The sequence below is a fragment of the Phyllopteryx taeniolatus genome, chromosome 10 (genome assembly GCF_024500385.1).
Source record: "Phyllopteryx taeniolatus isolate TA_2022b chromosome 10, UOR_Ptae_1.2, whole genome shotgun sequence".
Taxonomy (NCBI): Eukaryota; Metazoa; Chordata; class Actinopteri; order Syngnathiformes; family Syngnathidae; genus Phyllopteryx; species Phyllopteryx taeniolatus.
In genome coordinates this window covers 14,099,055-14,124,909 of record NC_084511.1, presented here as the reverse complement: position 1 = coordinate 14,124,909, position 25,855 = coordinate 14,099,055, and the positions used below count along the sequence as shown (strand labels likewise).

Below are 25,855 nucleotides of genomic sequence, written 5' to 3'. Positions count from 1 at the left end.
CTCGGCCATTGACTCATTCCCTCTGTGGACACAATGGACCCTTTGTACATGCTGCACATATAATCTCTACTGTGAGATCTTGTTTCAGAGTTTTCGACAATTAAACATGGCCCTGTACTCCAGCCATTGCTCTGTTTGCCGCTTCATTGGAGAAAATAATACTATCCAATCAGAGAGCCATGCAGTGAACCAGGAAGAGGCTTGCAGGAATTAGATTGTGCTCCAGATTGGTTCCATACGGAGCAAGTAAACATGTTCTTATCTTGTTATCCAGCTTGCACATTAACACATCCTGCGTAGAAGATGTGGAGGAGTACAGCAAACCTTAATCGTTCTGTTTGGCTTTTCCCATTCTCTCCCATTTTGCTCTATTTCTGTTTCTTATCCTAATAAAGACCCTGGTCCACATGCACTACAGGGGTTATGAACTGAACATTTTTCTACACCTTATCAAAACAGTGCATAGGGACGACAAGGGGTGAGGCAAAACATTGAAATCTTGACGCCTCGTATTGTTATCTCTAATGATACTGAATTCGTTCACTCGACAGATGAAAATCAAGTATCAATTTTTACTTTTGAATATAATGTAAATGTCTGAAGTGTCCAACATAGTACTGTGAAAACTGTGTATCCAAGCAACCAAAGTTTTGTTCCCTTTACACTCTTTATCAAGTGTTGATAACCTCCGACAGTGAATGTTTTCAGATGAATCGAACAGAAGTTTATTGCCATTGTTGATGATTGACATTATATACCGTTGTTATTGTTCGCAAAATATATTGTGGTATGTTTTGGGAGTTACTCTGTGTTGGTGGTTCTTCCTGTTTAAGTGCACTTAAACTTTGTCACAAGCCTGTGCACTGGAATTCTCCCAAAGCTTTCACCGTTGTTGGCCTTACAGCTCCAACATAAAATGCTTGTTCTATTACTGTTAGTCCACCATTGTTAGTGAAATGGCCTCTGGTCATGTCTTGATAGAGTTAGTGGAGATGGTAATTGGAGGGGGGGGGGGGGGGGGGGGGGGGGCATATCAACATGTCGAATGATATGTAAACCATGGAGGACAATCATGAATAACGTGGTGAGTAAACACATTTACGGTATGACAGCTGAATGGCAGGGGGTGGACTGTTGCAAAATTCCTGCCTTTGCCTTTCTCGCTCTGTGTTTCTCCCCTATGGTTGCATGTGCAGCCTCTACCAAGGCATAATGGTGCTGTGAATGCTCGCCCTTGGGGCTTTGCGAAATACACACATATAAATGTACGCACACACACACTCACACACACACACACACACACAGGCCTTACTCACGACATATCCCCAATCCACGCTCTGATGTCTGGCAGGACCTCTGTGGTCTGACCAGCATTCCTGCTGTGTTTGGTGTCCATGCCACTGTGGCGACACACTGCTCAGAGGCCACAGCCAATTTTCAAATTTATCTTTTCAAGTCATTGAAATTGTTGTATTTCCACTGGTTGATGGTCAGGGTTTGACATTTACTTTTTTTGTTCACCAGCCACTGTGGATAGTGCTTTCCCAGTTACCAACCACTCAGCATTTTCACGAGCCAAAATGTTCTTGTTGGGTAATTGCATTTAGTATGATTAAAGCTAGATTAAAGAACTAGATTTGCACCTTTTTAAATGTTATTTGAGCCTAAAAAAAAGAAGAAGCCAAAAGCCAATATATTGGCCAATATACAAAATATACATTGTTATACACAGGATATACAGTATACTGTACATGAACAGAAATTCTGCAATTGGCTGGTGACCAGTTCAGGGTGTACCCCGCCTCTCACCCGAAGATAGCTGGCATAGGCTCCAGCACGCCCGCGACCCTAGTGTGGTAATGAAAATGGATGGTTGGATGGATAGTTACGTACTTAGGGGTCAGTCGCTCTTTCTGCTAACTTAAACGCGTCCAAATGCGGTGTCTTAACTGTGTGTAAAGTTTCGACACTGCAACTTTTGACGTTTTCGTGTTGGTATTGCTATCTTCGGGCGGGAGGCAGGGTACACCCTGAACCGGTCGCCAGCCAATCGCAGGGCACATAGAAACAAACCATCAGTCGCACTCACAGCTATGGGCAATTTACAGTCTTCAATCAACCTACCACGCATGTTTTTGGGACACGGGAGGAAACCGGAATGCCTGGAGAAAGCCCACCCAGGCACGGGGAGAACATGCAAACTCCACACAGGCGGGGCCGGGATTTGAACCCCGGTCCGTAGAACGTGAGGCGGATGTGCTAACCAGCGACCACCGTGCCGGCTACATAATTATCACTTCTCATTTAATTTCCAACGAGTGGGAATAAGTGTCAAGTGTGATGCAGACAAGAGCCCTGCATGGAAGCCACACATGGAGCAATATATCAAACTTTTTGACAGAAGCAATAAATTAATGGGGTTTGACGAATAAAGTACCAGAAATTGTCACAATGCCGCAAACATGCTACTTAATTAGGTATTACTTAAAGGTCCCATATTTTGGCTATTTAAACTTCCATAGAGTAACTCTCTTAACATCTTCTTTTCCTTTCGCCTTGTCCGGTTAAGGGACGCCACAGCGCATCCTTTTCCATGTGAGCCTATCTCCTCCATCCTCCTCTCTAACACCAACTGCCCTCATGTCTTCCCTCACTACATCGATCAACCTTCTCTTTGGTCTTCCTCCAGTTCTCTTGCCTGGCATCTCCATCCTCATCATCCTTCTACCAATATATGCACTATCTCTCCTCTGACGTGTCCAAACCATCAAAGTCTGCGCTCTCTAACTTTGTCTCCAAAACATCTAACCTTGGCTGTCCCTCTGATGAGCTCATTTCTAATTTTATCCAACCTGGTCACTCCAAGAGAGAAGCTCAATTTCTGCCACCTCCAGCTCTGCTTCCTCTTGTCTCTTCAGTGCCAATGTCTATAATCCGTACATCATAGCTGGCCTCACCACTGTATTATAAACTTTGCCCTTCATCCTAGCAGAGACTCTTCTGTCACATAACACACCTGACACCTTCCTCCAGCCGTTCCAACCTGCTTGGACCCGTTTCTTCACTTCCTAACCACACTCACTATTGCTCTGGACTATTGACCCCAAGTATTTGAAGTCCTACACTCTTGCTATCTCTTCTCCCTGTAGCATCACTCTTCCCCCACCACCCCTCTCATTCATGCACATATATTCTGTTTTACTTTGGCTAATCTTCATTCCTCTCCTTTCCAGTGCATGCCTCCACCTTCCTAACTGTTCCTCCACCTGCTCCATGCTTTCACTGGAGATCACACTGTCATCTGCAAACATCATGGTCCACCGGGATTCCAGTCTAACCTCATCTGTCAGCCTATCCATCACCAATGCAAACAGAAAGGGGCTCAGGGCTGATCCCTGATGCAGTCCGACCTCCACCTTAAATTCCTCTGTCACACCTACAGCACAGCTCACCACTGTTCTGCTGCCCTCATACATGTCCTGTATTATTCTAACATACTTCTCTGCCACTCCAGACTTCCGCATGCAGTACCACAGTTCCTCTCTGGGTACTCTGTCGTAGGATTTCTCTAGCTCCACAAAGACACAGTGTAGCTCCTTCTGACCTTCTCTGTACTTTTCCATCAACATCCTCAAGGCAAATAATGCATCTGTGGTACTCTTTCTACACATTAAACCATACTGTTGCTCACAAATACTCACTTCTGTCCTGAGTCTAGCCTCCACTACTCTTTCCCATAACTTCGTGTGACTCATCAACTTTATTCCTCTATAGTTCCCATAGCTCTGCACATCACCTTTGTTCTTAAAAATAGGCACCAGCACACTTTTCCTCCATTCCTCAGGCATCTTTTCACCCGCTAGAATTCTGTTGACCAAGCTTCTCAAAATCTCCACAGTCACCTCTCCTAGATGCTTCCATACTTCGATAGGAATGTCATGAGGACCAACTGCCTTTTTATTTTTCATCCTCTTTAATGCCTTTCTAACTTCCCCCTTACTAATCATTGCCAGTAGCCGGCCCACCACACTTGCCTCTTCTACTCTTTGTTCTCTCACATATTCCTCATTCATCAACTCCTCAAAGTATTCTTTCCATCTATCCAGCACACTACTGGCACCAGTCAACACATTTCCATCTCTATCCTTAAACGCCCTAACCTACTGCTCATCCTTCTCATCTCTATCCCTCTGTGTGGCCAACCGGTATAGAGCCTTTTCTCCTTCTTCAGTGTCCAACCTGGCATACGTCACCATATGCCTCTTGTTTGGCCTTTGCCATCTCTACCTTTGCCCTATGTCGCATCTCAATGTATTCCTTTCTCCTCTCCTTTCAGTGTCCCACTTCTTCTTAGCTAACATCTTTCCTTGTATGAGTTCCTGTACTGTGAGTTTCCACCACGAAGTCTCCTTCTCTCCTTTCCTGCCAGAAGATACACAAGTACTCTCCTGCGTCTCTCTCTGATCACCTTGGCTGTAGTGGTCCAGTCTTCTGGAAGCTCCTCCTGTCCATCGAGAGCCTGTCTCACCTCTTCCTGAAAAGATGCACATCACTCTTCCTTTCTCAACTTCCACCACATAGTTCTCTGCTCTGCCTTTGTTTTCTTAATCTTCCTCCCCACCACCAGAGTCATCTTACACACCAGCATCCTATGCTGTCAAGACACACTCTCCCCTGCCACTACCTTCCAGTCAGTAAGCCCCCTTAGATTACATCATCTGCACAAGATGTAATCCACCTGTGTGTTTCTACTTCCACTCTTGTAGGTCACACTATGTTCCTGCCTCTTCTGGAAAAAAGTGTTCACTACAGCCATTTCCATCCTTTTTTGCAGTCTACCGCTATCTGTACCTACAAGTTCCTTTCCTGGATGCCAAACTTACCCATCACGTCTTCATTACCCCTTTTTCCTTCACCCCATTTCCATTACAATCTCCACCAATCACGACTCTCTCTCTCTGTCTGGGACGCTCAGAACTACTTCGTCTAGCTCCTTCAAAGAATTTATTTTTCACCTCTAGGTCACCTCCTACCTGTGGGGCATAGCCACTAATCACATTATATATAACATCCTCAATTTCAAGTTTCAGCCTGATCACTCGATCTGATACTCTTTTCACCTCCAAGACATTCTTAGGTAACTCTTCCTTTAAAATAACCCCTTCTCCATTTCTCTACACCATCTACACCATGGTAAAATTATTTTAACCTTGCCCCTAAAGTTCCAGCCTTACTGCCTTTCCACCTGGTCTCCTGGACACACAATATATCAACCTTTCTCCTCATCATCATGTCAACCAACTCCCGAGATTTTCCTGTCATAGTCCCAACGTTGGCGGCACGGTGGTCAACTGGTTAGAGCGTCTGCCTCACAGTTCTGAGGACCGGGGATCAATCCCCGGCCCCGCCTGTGTGGAGTTTGCATGTTCTCCCCGTGCCTGCGTGGGTTTTCTCCGGACACTCCGGTTTCCTCCCACATCCCAAAAACATGCATGGTAGGTTAATTGAAGACTCTGAATTGCCCGTAGGTGTGAATGTGAGTGCGAATGGTTGTTCGTTTATATGTGCCCTGCGATTGGCTGGCAACCAGTTCAGGGTGTACCCCGCCTCCTGCCCGATGATAGCTGGGATAGGCTCCAGCACGCCCGCGACCCTTGTGAGGATAAGCGGCTCAGAAAATGGATGGATGGACGTTCACTGAGGCACCACAGAGCCAGTATAACATCCGAAATACTAGAAAACGTTGGTTTGGCAAAATATGGGAGCTTTAAAAACCCTGGAAATAATAATAGTCACCCTACTAAGTAAAGAAATATTGTTTAAGTATACATGCACTTTTTCAATACAGAGCTGTCAACATATTTAGTTTTGTACTCCATGTGTGCAAATAAGTTATTGGGCGCATTATTTTTTTTTTATTACAATTTCCAAGAGGAAATAAACATTTAAGTTTACATGCACGTTACCTTTTCAGTGTTTGTACACGACTGTCATGTTTTTTTTACCTTTTCACTCCATGTGCACAAATGTTATGTGCAAATGTTTATTTTCTCATGTTTTATTGCTTAAACAAATGTGACATTACATATGACATATGTTTACATGGTATCAAAAATAAATATTTCAAAATCATAAAAATTGATGTCACATAAAACATTTACATGGCATGAAAAATAAACATTTCAAAATGTTTTACTCTTTACTGCCAAATCATGAGGTTCTTAAAACACATTCACTGCCATTGATGGCTTTAGAAGTCAAATATCCATGTTAACTGGTGTGGCAGTGAATGCCCTGTCCTAATACACAGTGGGGTTTTTTCCCTACAAAGATGCAACTTATACAACTTTAAAACGCTGTATAGGAGTCTTATATTAGATAATGGTGGACATAGGTGTTAACAATTGCACATATCTTTGTTTAGTTCGCAAAGATGCAAACTACACAACAAATACTGAAATAAGCACTCTGAAACTTGCCTTCCCATCTCGGCGCCATCATGCAGCCAGTGTGTGAGCTGGGTAGGGCTTGGCTGGTGCTTTTCGTGTGTGTGGGAGAAGAAGAGCAGCAGAATATATGCGCACTGTGCATGGTAAAAAATATGTGAATCAAATTCAACCCGCTACAGTGGCTAGTGGGAGTGGCGGCGTTACCTGCAACTGCTGAAATCTTGGCAGGCGTTAATGTCAAGCCCTGTTGATGTCCGTATTCCACAATGGGTGAGACAGGTCACACAAACGGCACAACATTATGACATTGACCCACAACAGAAATGCAAATGCCAAAATACAACTACATTAGCCCACATCACAGTGACATTAAGGAAGTGACCACAGGACTCCCTCTGACTGTATAATTCGTCTGGGTTACCGGGGACTCCTATTGCCACCGTACCACGTGACTAAGTCGGGAAGTTGCACAAGTTTTAATGAACAAAGTTGGAACACTGATGATTTATGACAATCCAAAAGTGACAACAATCACGGCTATAAAACAATACCTTACTTTCACTTACTTTTCCAACTTTATTCATTAAAGCTTGTGCAACGTCCCACCACAGTCACTTTTTTTTGTCAACTTTATGAATCAAAGTCAAGTCCAGTTTATTTGTATAGCCCTTAATCACAAGAGTCTTAAAGGGCTTCACAGGCCCCCTCCTGATCTAAGCCTCCCAATCGGGAAAGGAAACACTCAAAACCTCATTTGGGGAGAAATAAGAAACCTTGAGAAGGGACTACAGATTGTGGGATCCCCTTTCAGGATGACCAGGCTGCAATGGATTTCGAGTGGGCAACATTTACATACTATGGTGCTGTACAATGTTAATTAAGATGCCATGAGAGTCCATTTAAAGAGATGAGCGCTGCAGGTAGATGCCTCAGGAAAGTTGTTCTGCCACAGGACCTGGCCCGATCAGTCGATGCAGAATCCTCCATAGAAACGCCTCTAGGGATGTGGTCCACCTCAGATCTTGTCCAACTGCAAAATACATACAGCAACCGCCTCAGATTCGGTCATCACCAACAAGCCCCTACTCCGACTAGGAGAGGTGGGGGGAGGAGAGAGGAGAAGCGGCAGTTAAACAGGCCTACATGTACTTTAACTAAATTCCAATGTGTAAAAATAACTCTTAGGTCGTGATTTAAGCATTTCTACTAAGGCAGCAGCTCTAATATCCACAGGTAGCGCATTCCACAGCACTGGAGCCGGAATAGAAAATGCTTGAGAGCCTGCAGACTTCTTTGTGACTCGGAGTCACCAAAAGACCAGCGTGTTGCAAATGTAGGTTTTGGGACGGAACATACGGTACCACTAAGTCAGCAAAATAAGAGGGTGCTCAGCCATGTACAGTAGTATTTTATGAGTAAGTAATAAAACTTGCAAATCGCATCTCAAGGTGACTGGGACCCAATGCAAGTTGGTTAGTAGCGGAGTAATGTGATCAAACTTTCTCATCCTCCTCAAAAATCTTGCTGCAGCATTTTGTACTAACTGTAGGCGTTTTATACTAGACATGGGAAGACCAGAAAGCAGCATGTTACAATAGTCGAGGTGAGACGTAACAGATGAATGGACTATAAACTCTGCATCACTTGCGGATAGGATGGGCTGTAGCTTGTCATAATTACGGAGATAATTGTTAAAAAGAAAAAAAAAAGCAATTTTGGTAATATTCTTAATGTGCCTTTGAAAGGAGAGTTGTGTCAAATATGACACAGACTTTTTGCAGTGTCAATTTGGGTAATGATACTTTTGTTGAAACTCAGAGTGGTGTCCTTAAACAAGTGCCTATGTCTAGCAGGGCCACTAATCAACAGCTTAGTTTTCTCAGGGTTAAGAAGCAAAACGTTACAGGACAACGAGACACACTTCCATATTACAGTAATAGCGTGAGTTAGTTAGTCTTAATGGCTTGTATAGTTGGGTATCACCGTCAGCATAGCGGTGAAAGCTAATCTTATTTTTCTGTATGAGACAGCCAAGCGGCGACATTTAAATACTGAACAAAAGAGGGATAAGTATTGATCCCTGTGGGACTACGCAAGTGAGATCACATTACCTGGAATACCGATATAGATTTCAAGGTGATCTAGTAGTATGTTATGCATGAGTAATTGAGTAATAATAGTATTGATGAGGTGTCGAAGTTGAATGTGGTCAAAATGTTGGCATTGGGCCAAGACTTCAAATTTGATCAAGTAATGGTCGGACATAGTGGTATAAGGGAGTACCATTACATTCAAGGTCGCAATGCCACGGGGTACTACCAAATCTAAAGTATTAACATTATTATGGGTCAGTTCATGTATTAATTGCGTATGTATGAATTTTAAAAAATGCATGGGATGGTGGGAGAATTTAACAGCTGCTGTTGATTCTATCGATCAGAGAAAAGAGCATGCAGGCTCTGAAATTAAAAAAAATGGTTTGACATCAAACTCAATGCCAAAAACATGTCATGGCCCACAGATATAAAAAACAATAACAATAATAAACAATAATAAAACCCTTACTTCCCATTAGATGTTACACCGATTTTATCGGGCTGATCGGTATCGGCCGATATTTAGCATTCTGTTGATCGGCTGATCGGCTTTAATGTCATAATTCGCCGATCCGATCAATGACGTCATTGATGGATACCTGTATTGCAAGCATTATTGGGGACACATGGTAACGTCATTGATCGGCTCCGCAAAAGACATTTATTCCGCGTCGCCGCGTGCACAGTATATTTGAATCCAAAAGCTATTTTTAGCCTTGTCGCGTGTCTTTTGGCATAGTCCTGTAAATATCTGACGGCCAATGGAGTTATATATAAAGAAAAAAAAAAAAACATGTCGGCGGTGTGGGACAGACAACACGTCTGAGACAGGCAACACGTAATGCCTGGATCAAACTCCAAGACAAATTTGCTCTTTCACGATTGCACTGTCAGACTACTGCAATAAAATCTTGTATTCCGATACCGCCGCATCCCGTTTTTTACGATCATTGGGCTTTATCTTGTCAACTCAAATGCGACTGGATACACTCGTTACCGTGTCGACGACAACAAGAGTGGAGCAGGCCGATGGTATTATAAGGACAAAATGGGGGAAAACGTGTGTTGGTGGTCACCGGTGCTCAGGAGAGGACGTTCGTTTAAGGCTTGCTTGAGGTATGTTCCCGTACTATTAATACGATACGGCTCGCAAGCAGGCAACAAAACGTTATGTAGCCTAGCAAGCTACTGCTAGCACAAACAGTTGGACGTAAACATCCCGCCGTTCTGTCGAATCATGCTCTAAGGTTTCGGTATGGGTGAAGAAATTTAATTAAAGATAAAGTAATTTAATTACAGTAAGTTAGCACCCATTATTTCTGTCATGTAACGTTGGTTTGACCTGACTGATTAGAATACACGATCTGACTAGAGCAGTGATTTCTAACCTTTATGCAGCCAAGGCACATATTTTCCAATTGAAAAATCTCACAGCACACCAACAAACAAAAATGCCACAAAAAGTACATTTTCTCAAAATAACCAGCCACATTCTCAAAGAAAGATGTCCTCCATTGTTTAATTGGCTGGGTTTCTGTTCATTGTTGAATTCATTAGGGAGTATGATGTCACACTTTTTGCGTAGCAGATACAGCTACTGTAGCTTTACTCACCCTGTGGTGGGAAATGAAAACCAGATCAGGGCTTACCTTTCCATACCATACACTGGTAATCCTTACAATATGAACCGGAGCAAACATACTGTAGTTTTACTGACTGAAGTTGAAATGTCTTCCAATGCTGCATAAATACAAGACAATGTTATCCCATAATGTAAACAAAATATGATATTAATCCTCAGAATGGGTGTGCCTACAGGGTCCTTATACCAGCTCCACATATAAGCACATGTGATGGCTCTGAATTGAAGTCACCCACTGAGCCACTGAGTATGCTGTTGTAAGATAAGTTCCCTTCAGGTAGCTCTCCAGCTTCCTTGCTCCCAGGTCAGTGGCCAGCTAATGAAATCTGGAAGCAATAGGATGAAAGAGACGAGCTGTTTATAGTCAGCTGTGCACTCCCTTTCTTTTATTGTTGACCGTCTGTCTTAATCTCCCAGACACCATTTTCTCACCACGAGGAGATCATGTTATTAGATCCCCTCCTCTGGCTCATTTGTCATCCTGCATCTCCAGCCCTCCAGAGAGGAAATGTGGGAGCTAGGAGAAAAAGTGGGGTGCAAGGAAAGACTATCAAACAAGCACAAGACCAAATCATCAAATGATTAATTTCCTGGCTCTGAGTCTCTGTCATCATTTTCCTTTCAATACTGCCATCAGATTAATATTCCACATTAGCCACATTTCCAAATACAGTTCAGTTTAGTTTACCACAGTATGGTATGGGTGTTTAACCCTGATCTGGCTTGTGTTTTCTGCATAGGGTGCGTAAAATAGGAGGGTAGTTCTGTGTCATCATCCGCATAAATCCATACTTTGAAATCAAATCAGTACCCTGAACTGGTCACCAGCCAATCGTATAGACAAACAACCATTCACACTCACATTGACACCTATGAACGAGTCTTGAATTACCCGGAGAAATCCCACACAGGCACTGGCAGAACATACAAACTCCGCATAGGAAGGCCCGATTTGAACCCGGGACCTCAGAACTGTGAGGTGGATGTGCTAACCAGTCGGCCACAGTGCCGCCCATCTTAATGGTCCATATTTTACTAAAAAGTTGATTTGATATATTTTATGCTCAAGAAAATGAAACTGGCAGTCATTTCCAATAATATCAACATTTTATGGAGGAATTGGTAAAAAAAAAAAAAAAAAAAAGTAATTGCACTTGGAACGCCCCTTTTTCACCGTCAAAAACTTTTTTCAAGCGTTCAAGCCTGATAAAATGCCATGAACACGGCGCTGTAATGGCAGGTGTTTGTCTTGTTGACAGCCACGCATGCCCATCAAAGTTTGTGGTTACATGCCACCACAGATCACACAAAACTTAAATTAAATAAATCAATCAATTTCATAAAAGCAAACCCCTATGTTTTGTCATCTTCCAAATCAGTTTTTCTAAGGTGAGTGATCCAATAAAGCCAAACAAAGAGCTCACAAAACTTGTGAATATAGGCGGAAATGAATGACTTACCTGAGGTGGATGCTTTCTGCAAGAACGCATTGCAGCGATCGATTTTAACAAAACAAGCCTGCACAAATGTATCTAACCTCACTATCTTCACTCGCTATTGTTAGAAAAAATGTAAAAATTCACTTTGAATATAGGTGACATTTACAGCTTGCTTGTGAGCCAACAAGCACGTTAACCAGTATGGGAAAATCAGATCTGCTTCTGGCGCTGACGTCAGAGGCTCTAGAACACAGGGGTCAAACTGGTGGCACGGGGGCAGATTTTGTCCGCCACATCATTTTATCTGGCCTGCAAAAGAAAATCAAAATTGCTAATTGTGTTCTGGTGTAATAACATTGACATATTTGCAAGCATTTTTTTTTGTTGCCAATCCCCCTTTGAAAAGAAATGTAATAGTTGAAAAACATGTTTTTCTAGGCTTCTGATTTCAAAATTGGTTCTTCATCAATGTGTTGTGCATAGTGTATGTAATTATATGAGGTAATCTTTCATTCATATGGATTCACAGGTGTCACGATGTGGCCCGTGACAAAAAGGAGTTTGACACCCCTGCACTAGAACGTTTTTGAGGGAAATGTGGGCAAGCCAAGATCTGCTAAAACCATCAGAAAATAAGCCTAAAATTATGAGTGAATCTTTGGGGAGGAATTCTTTCTGCAGACATAATTTTTAAGTCCAGAACTATAAAATAGTTGCCAATGTTCACAGCATTAGAGAGTCCCTTTAAGAGATACTTAAAATCCCAATTACTCTCAAATTAATGCTATCAAATTGCATTAAATTGAGAGTAATTCCACAGCAAAGCAGATCAACAAAATTGCTTGGATTCTTGTTTTGTTTTTGTCCACATCTCTTGTTGCAAGGCAGCTTTCATAGGGCTCAAACATACAATAACTAATAATAAAGTTACTGTTGCATAAATGCTTTTCACAAAAAGCTAATTATCTCCAGAATCTGTGAGACGTGACCAAAAAAACGTCAAATTTACCTATCTTTCACTGCACATAACTAAAGGGCAGGATCTAGCTTTTTTTTCTGCTGAAAGAAGATAGTTCATCGTTTAATTTGGTAGATTTTGAATGAATATAATCATCGAACAAAATATTCTGTAAGCCTTTAAAAGTGGCTCAAAATCCTTAAAAACGGCTGGCACCCAGGGAGTTTTCTTTTCTGAAAATGGCTGGCACTAAAGGAGTTAAGTTTAAAAACATGGAAAACTGCTCTGGGAGAGACCAGTCAACCTCAATTGGTGCAGTGAGCTTCAATGGCACAGACGCACGGACAGGCAGAGTTGTGATGACTTTTGTCATAGGTGATATGGAATGACTCCTTTCTGTGAGGAAGTCTGTCCTTAGATCATTCAGAAGCACCAACATTGCATTGCATTTTTTTTGGGCACTTCATAAATGTTTACAAGAGTAGAAAAGTTCTCCCTGTTGACTCTCATTTTGCCTGTGCTATGCTTGCACCGCTGTGCGTGACGGTTTGCGCCTGCCTTTCAGACACATAATGCAATGACGCAAAATAAACCAGAGCAATCTGTCTCAGGTTTGAAATTAATCAGTTTGCATATCATCCTCCCAAAACATACGCAATCCTGGTTACTGGGATAGGTTGCAGCTTCCCGCAACCATAATGAGGGCAAAGGGTATAAAAAAAAAAGTGTTGTATATTATATAACTACAGTACCTTGATTTACAAGTGGCCCAACTTTTGAATTTTTTGAGTTACAAAACGTTGCTTGGTTGATTATTTATTTCTTTATTTATTTTTCGTTTTGTGTTGCGAGCCAAAATTTGAGTTAAGAGCGAGCTTCAGATATGCCACAGCTCGAGTGAAGTGAAAAAAAGGGGTCTCAGTAGCTCCTGGGCGTCTGTGTCCTCTGGGTTTGGCTAGCTTAGGGGTGGGATGGAGCGAGGACCTTTCTGCATTGGCGAAAGTTTGACTGCATGATCTTAGCCTAACACATCTGTAACCACTTCAACTCAATCTTCAGCATTGGTCATTGGTTATTTTATTGTATTCTCTTTTTGTTTTTCTGTATGTTTTTGAGCTTCAGAGAGGTTAGGGATATGTTACCACACACACGCTCACTAATAAAAACTTGTATGCTGCAAGATAAATAATGCATGTTGTATCTGCATTGTTTTTTTGTTGTTGTTTTTTTACCAGTCTTGCCATAAAAACATGCAGATGTATATGTATAAAGAGAAGACTAGCAAAAAGCTAAAGTAAGCTACAAATAAAGCACTAGAGCTGCTCTTGTTGTGACTCGGGCTCATCCCAACGTACAGGGTGGTGTTTTCTTTTGGGGAGCTGGAATAGCATTTCAGTTAAGTAAAAGCACTTCAATTAATCTTGATATTGATTTTAAATACAAGTGAATTGAAATACAAGCTTGGTCACAGAATGAATTAAACTCTTAAGTCAAGGTCCCACTGTATATATATTAAATGTGTAATACGCCTCTCACCCACAATCAGCCGGGACAGACTCCAGCTCCCCCATGACCTTGAACAGGATAAGTTGCAGGAAATGGATGGATGGATGGATAAATTAAACATTTAGAAAACTAGTGGGAAAAGATAGAAAATACAACGCCTGCAGCCCCTAATGCAGTGATGTCACATTCAAAACGTAAAACCAGGTACACCATAGTGAACTGAAACAAAGTGTACTGCTGGGTAGAAACATGGCTTTTGTGCCATCCAACCCATTTTCAGTGTGATATGCTTGGCTGACAAACTTCAACCGCTGTCTTCTTTTTTTAGCGGGACTGTTTGTGTCAACCTGCATGCTTGCCAGCGCACTGCCTCTCCTGCGCCGCATAAACACTCAGTCATTCCCCCACCGCACTCCCCACTCTCCCCATAAGTCGCAACAGTAAACGAGTCGGCGTTCACAGTGTGCTGTCACCGCCTCAGCCACGTCTCTTTAATCTCCCCTCTTTGTGCTGCTTTGGTTTGCCTTACCGCCAAGGCACATAGGAGGGAGTGAGTCGGCTAATTACAATAAACAAATATGCTCAGACCTGCCGATGTAAGGTTGGCATAGGTTAACAACTGTGCTATAAATGTTAAATGAAGCTTAAAATAGGAAAGATTGGAACAGTTTCAGTGAACTCAGCTGTGTACTTTCTTGCTTGGCAAAGTTTAAATTAATCTTAGACTGGAATCTGTGATACACAGAAGAAAGAGAGATGGTTTGCTACCCTGAGGGCCTGTTTGATGTCTCTGTCATGTTTTCTCTCAATTACTGTAACTTTGTGCTTCTCAAAGCCTCATGCAGATCTTTGCTGTAATGAAATCTAGTATACTAGCATTGATGTCATCACACATTAGACACAACTGCATTCACCCTTTAATGATGGCTTCCCTTTCTCTCTCTCTCTCTGGCTCTCTTCAACAGGTGGGACAATCAAAATGATGCATAGTACGTGCAGCGCGGAACCGTATTGATGGATGTGTTAACAGACAACGGTCTCACACTGATTGTGAAGACTTCCCAGGCAGATAATGCAATTGCAGTGGAGAACACAGGTGAACATACACTACCTACAGATAAAAACAAAATAAATGGAAAATTATTGATTTTTTTTTTCATCTGGGCGCCTCAAAGATAAGAGGTTCTAGGTTCAAATCTCAGGCTCCAGCCTTCCTGCATTGGGTTGGCATATTTTCTCCAGATACTCCAAAAACAACCAAAAAGGTTAGGTTAATTAAGATTTTTTAAATGACCACAGGTGTGAATGCTTATTTGTCTACATGTGCCCTGTGATTGACTGGTAACCAGTCCAGGGAGTATCCCACCCAAAGCCAGTTGGAATAGGACAAGCCGTAAATGGCTCAGAATATCATACATGGTGTGGTGGTCCCGAATGGTGTCGACACTGATGAAAGCCAATTTCTTCGGAGACAATGTGGGGAAAAGAGGCAGTAAGGGAGACAAGCTCAGGAATAAGGACAGTCATGAATCATGCTGCACTTACTCACCACTTATTATACACATCCTGTACTGGCTGAATTGATCTCCCTCAACTATTCACACAGGATATATCTTCTATTGAAGATGGAGCAGTAGGTAGCAAACACCTTCTGTAGTTGGCCTACCAGCTGGATGAGGGAAGACCCCAGGTGGCTGAGCTAGGGGAACAGCTACATCAGCATTTTATGAATGTAAGAGCCTTGATATAACAAGGATAAGGTGCACGGGAGTTGCAAAGGAAGCAGATAGTGAGTAGAACAGGGAGAAAGTCTGGATGCAGAGGTAGAAGTGACAAAAATGGAGGGGGAACTATAAAAAAAAATGCTTAAAAGTCAGCGGAAAAATCTAACCCAGCTATTTTCATTAGCTCTCCACCATAGTGATATGATATTGGAGGTATTTACTTCCACCAAGGAGGTTATATTTCATCGGCTGAGGGCTTTGTTTGTTTCTCTGTGTTTAACTTCCTGTCTGTTTTTTATTTTTTATTTTTTTTTATAATAAGTAGGTATTCTGTTAGTCCTACATGATATCTCATCATATCATCTATAAGCACTAATTCAATTCTAACTCATTAGCGTGCATTGGACCTTTTTAACCTGAATACATTTTGTCAAGAAAACAAATATTTATCATTTATTATATTAACAGATGGATAAATTAGTATCTCATTGAATTATTAAGAGCAACTGTGTGGAATTGATTGTTGATTCATTGTATCTTGAAGGAATTGAAAAGGAATTGCTGTCAAGATAATAGGATTTTAGCAATTTTTTTCAAAGAAGAGAACAATTGATTTAGTATGCTCTGACATTTAAAATTTATATAAATTAAATAAATATACAATTCATGTTGTTTTTTTCATGTATTGAATATTATATCATTAATGTTCTCTGTGCTCTGCAATTGGCTAGTGACAAGTCCAAACTCAGCTGGGGTAGGCTCCAGCTCACCTGCGGCCCTTAATGAGAACAAGCGCTGTAGAGAATGGATGGATGAAGCATTTTCCCCCATAGTTGATCAGCAAAAGACATATACGGTACCCGTATAATATACTTTTATGAAAATAGCTTTTTCATTATTGTGTTTGGCAATTGGCTAGAATGAATCATACAGTTTGCGATTGGCTGGCAACCAGTTCAGGGTGTACCCTGCCTCCTGCCCGATGATAGCTGGGATAGGCTCCGGCACGCCCGCGACCCTAGTGATGAGAAGTGGCTAAGAAAATGGATGGATGGATGGATGGATGGATGGATCATACAGTTCTGCTGCCTCAAAGTAAAGTACCCACACTCATGAAGTCTTTTTAAGTAGAAAATGGCCACCATGTTGCTATAAGGCAGTGGAACCATGATATTTTTCATAGCCACTTAGCAAAGAACGGTCATGATAATACTACAAATATATATATATAAGTGTAAGTATACAATTAACAGGAATCGAATTCTTAGGATTTTTGTTTTTTTAAATTAGGTTAAAAATTTCTTAAGGGATGAACTAACAAATATGGTTCATAGCTCAATAAAGGTGGAGTTATCTATTGACTTGTTCATTCATGTGGTGTCATGGCATGTACGTTTGAATTTGTAGCAATAGCTCCTGATAGAAAGTAGAGGTAGGCAAAGACAGTATCATGTGTGGTTGTGTGTCATGTGACAAACTCATAAATTGAGTCACACTTGCCCATTTGTCTCTCTCCATGGTCCTGCTTTTGGCAAGGACGCATTCCACACACAGCCTCATCATGGCACAAGGCAACTCCAGCTTCCCTCAGGTGGATGAAGCCCTGAATGTTGTGTCCTGAAATATGAGCCCAGTCTAGTCAGGTCTCATCTAGCTTGGCAGAGGGTTAGACTATCTAACATGGTCGGGCACAGCAGGGCGGAGGATCCCGACTCTTCACTGCCGCCTGCCAGCAGTCGATGTTGCTCCATATGGTCAGTGCGAATGTCAGTGCCAGATTGCATGAGCTGTTTCGCATTCAGCCTCCGTTTCTATTCAAAGACAGCTTGTCCTACAACACTATCAGCTCCATATATGAGTGTCTCATTCTGTGAGAAATTCGGCTGCTATAATTGAAATACTTGTCTTACTCACATCTGCCATCTTACATGTAGAAGTAACATGACATTGTTGTCAGAAAGTGGATGTGTGGGTTCCGATCCCCATTTAACCTTTCATGTCAAACAGGATTTCTCAGTAAAGTCACTGCTCTAAGACACTCTGTGTGTGTGTGTGTGTGTGCATGCGTGTGTGTCTTTGTGTACCTGCCTGACTGATCTGTGGCACATTCTGAACAGCTGAAGAGCTAATGGTCCAGCTGGAGACAGATGGCCCCTCGATAACACTATACCCCCGAAGCCCCCACACGCATCACTCTCTCTCTCTCACACACACACACACACACACGCGTGCGCAAGCACGCACACACTCACACACACACACACACACACATTCCAGGCATACACACACTGGGTATGAATTTCAATCTCATATGAAGCCAGTCTAAATACATTTTCAATACGCATTTAATTTTTTTCGGCAAATTGAAAATACTGTTTGGCATTGTAGGATTCCAACATAATAATTGAGTGGTAATTTGAGTAGTACTAATGAATATACTGGAGTACTGTAGGCTACACCTATGCTATTTGTATTTATTTATTTATTTATTTTTACCAATTTCACTTTCATTGAAAATATTGAAACAACACCAACCTGCGTAATTAATTATAAAACAGATTTTATACCAGTAGTGGGCCGCGCATTTGGTACCTGGGCCTTCAGTGGGGACCTCAAATTAATCCACCTCTTTATACCACCACATCACATCACAATTATAGAAACCATCAATACCATACTTGCATTATTGCAAAGCTTTCCTGTTTGGTCTCCCCCACAAGTCACTACAAAAACTGCAGCTTCTCCAGGACTCTGCTGTCCGAGCTGCTCCTCACAAGGACCCCTTCACTAAGCACATCACTCCAGCCCTGCAACAACGCCACTGGCTCACTGTCCAATACAGTGGCGGGGCTGGGGGTGCTATAATGCTATAAAACGCTGATTCCTTTCCCAATTTTCACCGATGAAGCACAAGGTTAGTGTTTGTGATACTGTGAGACAATCTTTATGTGAATTTTATGTGGTGTATAGTTGCTACGGGGAAGTTTAAGCTCAATGTTAAGCTTTTTTTTTTTCTCTGTCATCGGCGCTTACGTTGGTTTGAAGACTAAAATAAACGCTAAAAACCATCATTGCAAAAGTCCAAACAACCGTTTACCTTGTTAGCTGTCTCAATGTTGCCGTGGACGTATTTTATTGTTTCACTCACCCATTTGACTGAGAGTTGACTTGACTGAAGCTCCGCGCGGTGGAGGCTGAGGCTCGGAGGGCGTCAGACGCTACACATCGTGAAAGCCTTCTTTGCACAATATAATCTTATTCCAAGCGTTGCACTGAGGTGACTGGTCATTTATTTTAACAAAGATAAGACACACCGCCGCCGTTGGGCACAAGCACGTCTTCGTTGGTTTTCGCCGCAGGGAACTGGGAACCGAAATTTTTAAATTTGAACGATCCTGGGAGAACCAGAACATTAGTCCCGGTTCCAATCAGTTCTCAATTCTTTTCAGATTTAGAATCATCTTTATTTGCCAAGTATGTCTAAAAAACACACAAGGAATTTGTCTCCGGTAGTTGGAGCCGCTCTAGTACGACAACAGACAGTCAATTGACAGAGAACACTTTTGAGACATAAAGACAAAAACAGTCACTGAGCAATAAAGGGTTGCTAGTTATCTGGTAATGCCGGTCGGTACAAATTTTATTTATTTATTTATTTTTTTTACAATTCTGCAAAAAGATGCTGAGTCCTCTAGCACTTAGAGCAGTTTGAATGACTAATATAGCAATAGTCCGGAGGAATGACCATTGAGCAAAGGGCGCCGAGACTTCAAGGAATGTATGCAGTTTAAAATGACTAGTAGTGCGATAATCTTGGACAATGTTGATTGTGCAAATGTTGCAGATACTCCTCAGTCAGTGTGCAAATGGGGCAGATGCTACACTAAAAAGTGCTTTGGTCAAAAAAACAAGTACTGGGTTCATCCATCACAGTCTGGTTTGGTGTTGGTACAAAAAAGGACAAAGTCCGAATGCAACGGCCGAAAAAAATCGTTGGTACCCCCTACGCACTCTTGAGGACTTGCACACTGCCCTAACTAAGACAAGAGCATGCAAAATCCTCTTGGACCCTCCACATCCTGGTCACCACCTCTTCCAGCGCCTTCCCTTAGGTAGGCGCTATCGAACAATGCAAACCAAAACCAGCAGTCATTGCAACAGCTTCTTTCCTCTTGCCATTAACGTCTTAAACTGTTGACTTACAATTCCACTGTAACATGCTGCCAATTTCGCACATCTCTGTTGAGACACTACTACATTATTTGTGCCCTCACTGGAGTAGTCTCGTCACTCTGCGCTACTTGCATATCTGTTGTTGTCCAAAAATGGCCACCCATGTGTTTGACTACTTGACTCCAACTTTTCGGCAGGCCTGAGCGCAATAAAATAACACCGGGAGTAAATAGAGAGGGAAATCACAACTGTTGCGTTCTTTGTATTTAGTGACCGTGCACGACTGACCAATGGTCAAGCAGAACAACGGGGACGTGCCCTTCCTTGACAAGTCATTATATTGACAACGGGGATTTTCAAATTAAAAGTCGGTGCTTGCAGACTAATGTTATTACGTTTTATGCATAAACTGTGTATTTACACCCCTAAACCACCAAATGGAACCAGAGACCAAGTTGCTTATCTCCTATCTTAGAAATGGAGCCATGGTGCCATTTTCAAGTTTAACCATGTGGCCAAATTTCAGCCCTCTAAGCTTGGCCTTTAACTGATTTGTCTTTGGTGGAAAACATTCATTCATTTTCCATACCGCCTATCCCAGCTATCTTCGGGGCAAGAGACGGGGTACACCCTGAACTGGTTGCCAGCCAATTGCAGCGCAGGGCACATATAAACAAAAAAATTATGTGCACTCACTTTCACACCTATGAGCAATTTAGCAGTCTTCAAATGACCTCCCATGTATGTTTTGGGGATGTGGGATGAAACTGGAGTACCTGGAGAAACCCCACACAGGCACGGGGAGAACATGCAAACTCCACACAGGTGAGGCCAGATTTGAACCCATGTCCTCAGAACTGTGCGGCAGATGTACTAACCAGTCGCCCACTGTGCCGTCTGGTGGAAAACATAAAAGTCCAAAAAATGTCCCCAAAAAATCGACAAGGGATGCATAAGGGCTGGACTACAATTCATTCATGTAAACCCTCAAAATTCATTTTAAATGATGCTGTCTGTATTGATAGGTGCTGTGTGCTGTTTCTACCCCAAGGTGTCAGTAAAGCCGAAGGCATGGAGTTCAATGACTGGATGACGTTATGTTGGGGGGGGGGGGGGGGGACAAAAAGACTATGTAGTCACGTCGGTGTGAGGTGTTTCTAAAGTACACTGTCCTTTCCTATGTTCGAAAGGAAGCACCTTTTTATCTCTTTCTGACTATATGATCCATTCCACAAAGGTTAAGGAAAGGTGGTATAAAGGTTCAAACACTGTAGCTCGTTAGAAGAGTTGACTTTTCAGAGAGTCCCTATGTCACATGCTCAAAAACCAAGGCGCTGATTGGCCGAAGAGGAGATCTGTGTATCGCCGATCAATTGCTTTTGGATGTCTATCACAGCTAATTTGAAATTATTTGTCGAACTGAATATGAAATGATCAAACTAAATATGATAATAATTATATGAAAACATATAATTCGAATTTTCATTGCAGATTAAATAATTTTACATTCACTTTCAAGTTTATTGGACTTCAGTTCCAAACTATCCATCCATCCATCCATTTTCTGAGCCGCTTCTCCTCACTAGGGTCGTGGGCGTGCTGGAGCCTATCCCAGCTATCATCGGGCAGAAGGCGGGGTACACCCTGAACTGGTTGCCAGCCAATCGCAGGGCACATAGGAACAAACAACCATTCGCACTCACAGTCATGCCTACGGGCAATTTAGAGTCTCCAATGAATGCATGTTTTTGGGATGTGGGAGGAAACCGGAGTGCCCGGAGAAAACCCACGCAGGCACGGGGAGAACATGCAAACTCCACACAGGCGGGGCCGGGGATTGAACCCGGGTCCTCAGAACTGTGAGGCTGACGCTCTAACCAGTCGTCCACCGTGCCGCAGTTCCAAACTAATGAATTCAATTTCAAATTATATTATTCATATTCAGTTTTGAAATGCAATGTTTAAAATTAAATGATACAAATTAAAATTACGTTGTTCCAATTCAGTTTTTAATACAATAATTCAAGTTTAAAAATTCAAATATAAATGATTCAAATTCTGTTCCTGCTGGCACATATTTCTGCCTATAGTGGTACTTATGCAATCGTTTTTCAATGTACGTCAATCATATGGTTGTGGTAGTGCTCAAAATTAAGTGGTTTTCCTGGGGGAAGAGGGTTAGGACCCCTCAGTATAAGAGCCAAACAAATAAAAGTAAAGCCTTTGTTTTGTTCTGTTTTTTTAATCTAATTGACTTGTTTTGTCGGCACGATGGACGACTGGTTAGCACATGTGCCGCACAGTACTGAGGACTCGGGTTCAAACCCGGCCTCCCTGTGTGGACTTTGCATGTTTTCCTCGTGCCTGTGTTGGTTTTCTCCGGGTAGTCCGATTTCCTCCCACATTCCAAAAACATGCATGGTAGGTTAATTGAAGACTCTAAATTATCCGTAGGTGTCATGTGAGTGCGAATGGTTGTTTGTCTATTTGTACCCTGCGATTGGCTGCCAACTAGTTCAGGGTGTACCCCGAAGCCATCTTAAATAGGCGCCAGCACACCCGCGAAGTGGGGATAAGCGGTTCAGAGAATGGATGGATGGATATCTTGAGTCACTGTCAATCTTTACTTCATATGAAACTATAGTATGGTCATGCTGTACCTTCTCATAAAATGGTGTGACCAAATCATGTGCTGGTGCGACCAACTTAAAAAGTGCTATTCGTGCAAAAGTTAGTGTAGAGCCATCCTCATAGTTCACATAATGCTCAACAATCCATTAAATGACTAATCGCTTACTGTCATAATATTCCTATGCCTGCTGCAAATTCTATATTTGTGGAAGAAAAGTTCCTTCTCACTGAACAGATGTGTTAGTATCATCAGTGAGGCCAGTTGTATGCTGTCAGTTTATAGGGAACTGGTGGCAAATACAGTACAGTATATCGCTGTGATGCTCTTGCAAGTTTAGAAGTTGCCACAATTCCACATTTCCAACTTTGAGAGTAAGCTAGAGGATGCATATTTCTCAGGAGATTGCAGTCGTTAAATGATTTAGCATACATGTATGCTTTTTATGACCAGCGGGCAACATTTCTGCAGGACAGAAGCCCATGAGACGCACTCTTGCAAATTTCATTACCTCTCTGAATCACTCTCAGATCATATGCATATTCTAAGTTGTGCTCAAAAGCAACACACACATGGTGAGGACTGTTTTGTCAAGCAGTCTTCTCTGACGCATTACATCAATACACTTACAATACACTTACATCAATAATGATTTGGCACATCGATAAAAAGATGGGTAACATTGCTTGTTAACCTCTAAGAATGCATTCATTTTATTTGTATTTTTTTGTTACTTTTTAATTTTCAAAATAAGAATCGGCGTGGAGTCTCAGCAGAGGGAATGCACACAGAGACAGGTACGGATGATATTACTTCTACAGTTTCCAACATATGGGCTCGCCATGTACCAAATATACGTAACTGCCTCCACGGCTGTGATCTAATTATGCAGCCCAAACACATTTATCTGCCTGCTACTACAAGCCTGCTTCTGTGGATTTTGATTGTTCCTCATCAGTCTTTGACTGATTAAGACAATGTCCCAATCAGCCTTCTGAAAACCACCCAAAAGTGAAAACCCATTAACTTTGTAACTAGCACCTTTGTGGATTTAATTTTGTGTTGTCATATAAATGTTAGGGGTTGGAGTCGTTTAAAAAATATATCTAATTAATTTGAGTCTTTTTAATTAATTAAACTTCATTAATCACATTTTAATCGTATACCAATATTTGTACTAAAATCAGCATATTTTTAATTTGAATGGCTTTCAGCGGACAACTGAATCAAATAATTGACACACATGGGAATATTGTTGATGCTGTAGAAATGCATTTAATTGCATAAGCACATAAAACAACAGCAAAAGAAAAATGCTGCAGTTTAAAAAAGGCTGCAATCAAAGAAAACAACAACAAACGAAAAAGGACGCATTTTGGCTGGCATGTTTTAGCAGCCGCTGTTTCGTTAAGAAAACGCTATTGCGAAAACGCTTCTATTTAGTAACCACTTTTTCCTCCAGAAAAAGATGTTGCCAAAATGCTTCTTTTTAGTAACCGCTTTTTCCTCCGGAAAGAGCTGTTGCCATAAAGCTTCTTTCTAGTGTAAAACAGCTTAGTTTAACCAGGATCCCTCACCGTATCATGACCGTGGTCTGTTTTACACCATCTCTGTACTGTAAAATGACGTCAATCCTGGCTGGCTAGCTGACTGGGAACATCGGCTTCACTAGCCAGTTAGTTAGCTTAGCTGCTAGTTAGCAGTAGTTTGCTCGCTCTCATGATTCACCTGCCATGATGTGTTGAATAAATCTTGCACAACTTGATCCAGTTAATCTGCCGCAGTAGCATGAAGTCTGCCATGAAGATCAATGCGACAGGCACAGCCATCGCACGCCTCATTCAGCGGAGATTATCGCTTTGGGGGAGACGGCTCTGTGATCCATGTGATCGGCTACAGTAGTTACTGTACAAATGAGTATATGCGCATGCGCACTAAATCAAAATGGGGACGGCCGTAAACAATGGAAGTGCTGCTTTGCAGCATTACAGCTCTTGTCAGAATAGAGTATGTAATATGTTATTCTTTGACTTGTTTTGATTCGAATGCAAATATTTTAATTTGGAATTCATTTTTTTCAGACGTTGCGAGTCAATTCGAATCACCACTGATTTGAAGCTCTAGTGTGTGTGTGTGTGTGTATATATGTATATATATATATATATATATATATATATATAGAGAGAGAGAGAGAGAGAGAGAGAGAGAGAGAGACCATATATATATCTCTGTGTGTGTCTGTGTTTGTGTATGTACTGTATATACGTATCACACTCTCGTTTAAAAAAAAATAATAATTCGGATTTCCAGCACCACGCTGGAGTACATTATGCCCTCATGCAAAAAAAAAATTCGGATTTCCAGCACCACGCTGGAGTACATTATGCCCTCATGCACCCCTGCAAATGTTTTGTGCATGAGACACACATCAAACGAGATCCCTGTCTATGTGTGTGTGTGTGTGCGTATTTACACACGGACACACTCACACTGCCGTGAAAAAGTATTGGTCCCCTTGTCAAATTCTTATATTTTTTAATTGTTTCCCGCACTTTAATGTTTAAGATCAAACAACTTAAAATGCTCTTTTTAAATGTTGATTTCATTTATTAAGGAAAAAAACTATAACTAGTTACCTGGCCCTGTGTGAAAAAGTAATGCCCCCCTAAATCAAATACCTGGTAGGGCCATCCTCAGCAGCAGCAACTGAAATCAAGCAATTTCTGTAACTGGCAGTGAGTCTTTCACATCTCAGTGGAGATATTTTGGCCCACTCTTTCTTACAGAATTGTTCGAATTGAGCAAAAATGGAGGGCTTTCGAACATGAACGGCCTTTTTATGGTCATGCCACTGCATTTCTGGACTTTGACTAGGCCACTTCAAAACCTTAATTTTGTTTTTTTAAGCTATTCAGAAGTTGACTTGTTGGTGTATTTTGGATCATTATCCTGCTGCTGGGCACGGCTAATAACTTGTTAGCACATCTGCGTCACAGTTCTGAGGACCCGGATTCAAATCCAGCCTCGCCTGCATTACGTTTGCATGTTCTCCCCGTGCCTGCATGGGTTTTCTCCGGGCACTCCGGTTTCCTCCCACATCCCCAAAACATGCATGGTAGGTTAATTGACGACTCTAAATTGTCCGTAGGTGTGAATGTGGGTGCGAATGGTTGTTTGTTTGTATGTGCCCTGCGATTGGCTAGCGACCACTTCAGGGTGTACCCCGCCTCTCGCCCAAA

The 25,855-nt window shown here is 41.9% G+C and overlaps 1 protein-coding gene across 5 annotated transcripts in view; it reads left to right on the top strand.

Annotated features, from left to right (window-relative positions):
- The window catches only part of nexmifb (neurite extension and migration factor b), a 110,976-nt gene that overhangs the window by 75,764 nt on the left and 9,357 nt on the right, over positions 1-25,855 (top strand). For 3 of the 5 annotated variants that reach the window (XM_061788268.1, XM_061788267.1, XM_061788270.1), the window contains exon 2: positions 15,056-15,186. The exons of 1 other annotated variant lie outside the window; for it this stretch is intronic. In XM_061788268.1, coding sequence (XP_061644252.1) covers positions 15,105-15,186 — 82 coding nt within the window. In that variant the 5' untranslated portion in view covers positions 15,056-15,104. Of the gene's footprint in view, positions 1-15,055; positions 15,187-25,855 lie in introns of those variants that run through there. One more of the 5 variants, XM_061788266.1, reaches the window with a different exon arrangement.